Source organism: Diadema setosum, chromosome 9, assembly GCF_964275005.1.
Source record: "Diadema setosum chromosome 9, eeDiaSeto1, whole genome shotgun sequence".
Lineage (NCBI taxonomy): Eukaryota > Metazoa > Echinodermata > Echinoidea > Diadematoida > Diadematidae > Diadema > Diadema setosum.
In genome coordinates this window covers 800486-806840 of record NC_092693.1, presented here as the reverse complement: position 1 = coordinate 806840, position 6355 = coordinate 800486, and the positions used below count along the sequence as shown (strand labels likewise).

Sequence of the window (6355 nt, the reverse complement as noted above, 5' to 3'; positions counted from 1 at the left end):
GATCCACACAGTTAATCATACCTCTTCCTAACATAATGACCTATGACAAGAAAAACTGTCTTAAGGATAGTGATGGGCTGACATTGTTATTGGTATTCCTCTGAGTAGCCAGTGTTAAACAACTTGCAAATCAAAGACTATGCTGGCAGAGAATGTAATTGGGGAGGGGAGGGAAATAACTAACCTGAATTCAATTTCAAAGGAGCATGATTTGTTTTGTCCTTTAAGCAGCATTACACATTACAAAAATGCTATTGTCATCTTATCATCACATAAATCTGTAAATGCTGAAAGACTGCAAAAGTGTAGATGAAAGAGTTGGCATTCATGTACCAATTGCAAAATTTCAAATACATGCAAATCAAATGCTACAGATCAAAGAAATTAAATTAATATAAATGCATTAATCGCAACCTTCATCATCAAATAAATCATTATCAGTCATAATTGTTTAATGGAAATGCCCATTACAAAAACAAACAAACACGAGAAATAGTCAAAAATAAAACCTTGTGCAAACAGCAAGATATGCTATCATTTTAGTCTTCCATAATGTCAAGACAAGCAGCCACAGTCTTCACCCATTAATGACTTTCACTGAGTATACCCACATCAAACAAATGTCCACCAGCACATGCATGAAGATTTTTGACAGATTGAATGCCTCAGAAATACTGCAAAACCACACATGATTGCTGCCAAGTATCAATGAGACCATCATCAGGTCAAACGAGTTCAAAATCACATGGTTGCTTGATGAGGTGTCGTCGATTCAACCGCCGATGACCCCACTTTTTAATCTCCGATACAACAAAGACAGAGGAAGTCAGCGTCACCAAGAAACAGATATCTGAAATGAGCAATAAAAGTCAGTCAATCAAGAGTAAGTCATATCAAGTAGTTTTATGGAGAAGAGTAAAGCTGTGCCTGATTGCCCCTTTAATTACAGACATGGAAGTCATTGAAGTGCATTAGACATTAAATTAGTCAAATATATCATCCAGTGAGCAGCCTATGAAACCAAACATGGCATTATTTTCCTACAAATATCTTATAAGGTGAAACAAGTATAAAAAACCTCTCATTTTCTCAAAACATGCTGCAAAGCAGAATACAAGAAATCCTACTGAAGTGCTGAGGTTTAGTTGTGAAGAAGTACAATTATACCGACAGATGATTTACACATAGTTAACTCATTCACACTTTTGGCTCTCAAAGGGCAAATTCATACATATTAGTGTACCTTGGATAATAATCTTACAAACTGTACAATTAACAATTAGTCCTTGATACTGAAATGATGGCTCTTGGTTTCAGCAGTAACATGACATAAGTGTGTGAATACACCAGTGGGATGTGAGAGGGGAAGGGGTGGGATGTTCATGCCATACCATATACTGACAGTGCCTCCGTCTGGAATATTTTCTGCAATGGTGGGAAGTAAATGACCAGCATCTGGCCCATAATGGAGCCCCCTACAGCATACAGGAACATCCGATTGCTGAACAGACCAATGCTGAATATACTCTTTGTCTGTAGAACAGAAAACCAAATACAGATCATGCTACAGCTATGGGAAAATTCTTTTTTATGCTTCTACTATTCTGTCTGCTTAATTTTACTCTAAACAGGTCAACTAGTGAAATATATGGCATTGTATACTATGTGTCTAATTCAGGAGTCTTCTTATTTCATCTTCAATCCTTGTTTGGTCATGTTTGTTTGTCTTTATGTGTACAGTAGTAATGATTACTGTATTTGCCTTTTCTTTTAATCTTGGTTTGTTTGTTTGTTTGTTTGTTGTTGTTGGTTTTTTTTTTGTTGCTTCCTGCATGAGCTTGTTTGCATTTGTGTTGCATTTTATGTTGTACATTTTATCTGCACAGACTTGCAGAAGAACAGTCCCAGGATTGAAGCATGTACTATGCATAAATACAGGAATTAAATGAAATTAAATCTCACGAAGAAAGTCCAAGAATGATATATATATATAATGACAAGAAATGAGGTGAACACAAAGCAATCCCTTGACACTGACCTGTGACCTACTGCTGAGTGCATTAAACATGTCAAAGAAGACAAAGCAAGTGAAGGTCATGGTGGTATCTCTTGGGGTGATGATGTTGTCTTGCATCTGATGGCAAAGAAATGGGAAACAAAATACAGTTGAACCTCTATTATCCGGCCTCCCTTTATCCGGATCTCTCTATTATCCGGACGCAATCTCGCCGTGATTTTTTTATCTTTTTTTAATAATTACGGCAGGAAACACACATGAATTACATATACTTGATACATTTCTTAATAATTATTTAGGTAAATCATCCCAAGAATTTATAAAAGAAAATGATTTCCGCTTGCAAACACGAACCTCTATTTTGGGGTCTGTTACTGAGTGTAACAATGAAAAGGTCGCAGTATACACATTACTACATGTGGTACTACAATGGGCTACATCAGTACATGTGTATGTGTATGTACCATAGAGCTCTATTATACGGTATGTACATGTATAAAGCATTGAGTCTCCCGTATCCGGCCAAATCCCTTATCCGGATGAGCCCCGGTCCCGACTTGTCCGGATACGAGAGGTTCAACTGTATGATTCTGATTGCAAATGACAATAAAGTAAATGTGACCTCCCAGACTCAATCCTCCGTGAAAAGCTGTCAAGACAATTAAAAATCTGCAGCTAGACTGAAGCCAGTATTTCATCTCCTGTTACATATTGAGGGAGAGCTAACCATGATGTGATCTGCACACTTGGCGACATTACTCATCAAAATTATCAGACATTACTCGTTGAAACGTACAAACAAAGTACGTACACAATTGAGTTCTTTCATCACCAGTGGTGTGTCAGACAGTATGTATGGTATTGTATCCATATGATACACTTCTTTACATGACTTTATCTGACACAGAAAATGCTGAAGCAGGATTTTTTATGATTGAGAGGAGCAGTAATCATAGTGCCTTCTGGACTCCTTGATAGGTAAAAGTTGATAAATCCCAGCTCAAGACAGTGTCATGCTTGTCCTCTGTACTCTGAAAAGGCTTCATGGGGCAAAACAATTCATTTCATACTTATGTGAAAATGAATGTTGCTACTACTAAAATACATGGCCAAGTATCTAAGGCAATAAATAAATCAAATCAAATCAAATCAATACATGCATCATTATCACAATCCATATGAAGAAACATCTGACAGAAGAATTTGCCAAAAGTACTTGTGTGATCACTGGGCACAATGTAGCAAGAGCGCAGTATTACGATTATGTAAAGGAAAAATTGTCCAATGTTAATAGACATGTGTGTACAGTCCTGGACAATAGAGGGGGCACTAACCTCTCTCCAGAAGACCCAGAGGGTTCCCGTGACGATAATGAGGGCAGACATGATTACATTAATGAGAAGAGGTCTGGTGATCATGGGGTCACGGACCTGACGAGGTGGCTTCCTTATAACATCCTTGTCCACTGGCTCTACTCCGAGACTGGACAGAGGAGTGGATAGAGGATAAAACATCACTATTATACAGTCATGTGAAATATAGAAAGCACAATATTTTTGATGAAAGTATTTGTTTATCATCTATCTATGATGATACTTATGCATAGATTTTTGTCTTTTCCTTTGTCCTTTTTGTCATTTCTACCAAACTTAAAATAGAAACCACAGCCTTTTTGAAATAAAGAATTTCTGGAAATAATGTTAATGTGTAGAGTTAAAATAGTTTGCATCCAGAATTTTCCATCAGAAGGGTCACAAAGTGAGGGAGAGTGGTATATAAATGAGACTTCCAAACAATTCTGATATGAGAGAAATTGATGATTTTGTTTTTACTTTTACAACATGATTTTCCATTTTGAATGCAGCATTCTATTGGTCATGTCATTACTCACTAAGATGCTGCTATAGTCAATGACAAGGTAAAATGTAATATTCTGAAACCAAAGCTTTAGTGAGGTTTGAAGATATCTGCCATTGTATCAGTATCTTTTTTTTTTTTCACAGCACATCTAAATACACATACAAAAAAATGACACCTTTGGGAAGGTTCACAGACATACACACTGTGCCCGCTTAAGTACTCTTGAACTGGTTGATGTATGTAGAGAGTATTTTCAATAATAACTGCACTGCCAGCATATTTACCCTCCCCCTTCAGGACACTTAACCATACGATGTGTGCACACTGTGGCTCACCTTTGAGCGGGTGGTCCATCCATAATGATATTGATCCAAAGGATCTGCATGGCATTGAGTGGGTTGGGAAACCTCATGATAATAGACAAGGCTATCAGGGTCAGGGCAGCTATGCTCCTACAACACAAAGAAACAAACAAACAAACAACATCATTCATTACAATCAGACTTCTTCACTTCACATTTTTTCATAAATCATTCAACAGGTTCAATCAAACTGGCCAGTTATGGGAATAGTGTTTATTAATAATTCAAATTTCAATTGATTTCTTGCAAAGTATAAATGAAATGATTGTGTTCATGCAGTGATGGTTTGTATATTAATATTCATCATTTACATACTGCAAATTTAGATGTTTGTTAACATATGAAGCCTATATCTTACGCAAGACTGCATAATCAACAATCATTTAATTACGCAACACACAGATAAGCACAGACATAATAAACTTGTCCCGAGCGTTACTCACGTGCTGAGCTGAAACCTGACAAAGTTTTTGATGTTGTAGAAGATTGCCTTGCCCTCCTCAATGGCCGACAGGATGGTGGTGAAGTTGTCATCGACGAGGATCATGTCCGCTGCCTCCTTGCTGACGTCTGTCCCAGTCAGTCCCATGGCGATACCGATGTCTGCTGTCTTGAGAGCTACAGCATCATTCACACCATCTCCTGTCATACCAACAACCTGACCAGTCGCCTGCAATGCCTGTCACATAGGTACGAAGGGTAGACAAGTTCTTCCTCATTTGATTTTTACTTCCTTCTTGAATTATGACACTTCACATGAGATTTTAATCCGTTGAAGATGGGTCCCAAGAATACTCGGGCAGGTGTCCATGGGAAATGCATGATATAGCAAAATCAGTCCATCCTCAATGGGTTAAGGCTTCTTGAAGACTCACCTTCAGCCTCTTGCAGTAGTTGAGTGATATACAACAATAACTCCTTTAATATAACAGGTAACTCAAATTTCTCCTCTGAACACTGGATCAGTGGGACATTTTTCAAACTGTAGTATTAAAAATGACTAGTGATATATTCAATAATTTAAATATGATACAAAAAAAGCATCCCATAAAGCTGCAAGAAACCAATATAGACTATGGCACTACCTCTACTGGTATACATACATGATAATATTCTCTCTAGCAATGAAACATATTGATATGTTTGTCTATATTCAACAATCAATTTTATGCAGTGAGAGCACAAGCTGTTAGAATTACTCTCAGCGTATAATCCCTCCTACCTTGACAATTTTCAGTTTGTGCCTTGGACTTGCTCTGTAGAATATTGACACCTGGTAAGAAATAGAATGCAGAACATCTGTTGTAATTGCCATAAAATCAATTTCTATCATACTTGACTCATAATGGCAATGGGTTAATCACAAATATACATTCAGAGCATGTGCATGCATGAAAGATATTGGAGGTATGAGTGAGTGTGCATTATTGCAAGTGATACTGCTAACTTCATTTGCATGGATGAAAAAAAAAAAAAAAAACACCGGCAAATGCAAATCAATTGTCTGAGGATAAGAGTAATGAACAATATTTATTTCAAACCAAACGTTTACATTAGATATGAAAATAAGGTCATGCAAACATTACTGCATAGGATTGTTTGTGTACATAAAGTCAGAGGACATTAGAAAAATCCAAATAAGAGAAGATTTTATTGAGAAAATTGTGGTAAATCTCACGTGATTGATAATCCTGCAGAGCTCCATAAATTCGACATTCTCCACCTCCTCACCAGACATAGCCGTAGAGCCCTTGGCATACAGACCAAGTCTGCTTCCTGTGGTGGATACACATACCAGTGACTTACAATATTGTCATCATTCACTGTCATATTCAGTAATATGAGGGACAAAGAAATAAAAGCAACAACAACAAACCCAAGAATATATGTTCTCTTCCACTTTAACGAATCATTCAATTATTGATCAATATATCCAAATCAATGCTACTTAAATGTTCCTGCAATATGGCAATCCATTTTGTCATTAATTCAGATACTGGAAAATACATTGATTTTACCATTTTCAATTTAAAAAAAAACACAAACTAGTGAAACATAATACTGTATACGCCATATATTTCGCTAGTCTAAATTTTCATGAATCAGGAATTCCTGA

The 6355-nt window shown here is 36.8% G+C and overlaps 1 protein-coding gene across 1 annotated transcript in view; it reads right to left on the bottom strand.

Moving 5' to 3' along the window:
- LOC140232771 (calcium-transporting ATPase type 2C member 1-like) overlaps nt 1-6355 on the bottom strand; it is a 35097-nt gene continuing 28742 nt past the window's right edge. Inside the window, exons 17-24 of the mRNA XM_072312886.1 lie at nt 5918-6015; nt 5462-5512; nt 4683-4918; nt 4213-4329; nt 3352-3499; nt 2039-2134; nt 1392-1533; nt 1-850 (exon numbers count right to left, since the gene is read on the bottom strand). Of these exons, the coding sequence (XP_072168987.1) occupies nt 726-850; nt 1392-1533; nt 2039-2134; nt 3352-3499; nt 4213-4329; nt 4683-4918; nt 5462-5512; nt 5918-6015 (1013 nt within the window). The 3' untranslated portion in view covers nt 1-725. The remainder of the gene's footprint in view (nt 851-1391; nt 1534-2038; nt 2135-3351; nt 3500-4212; nt 4330-4682; nt 4919-5461; nt 5513-5917; nt 6016-6355) is intronic.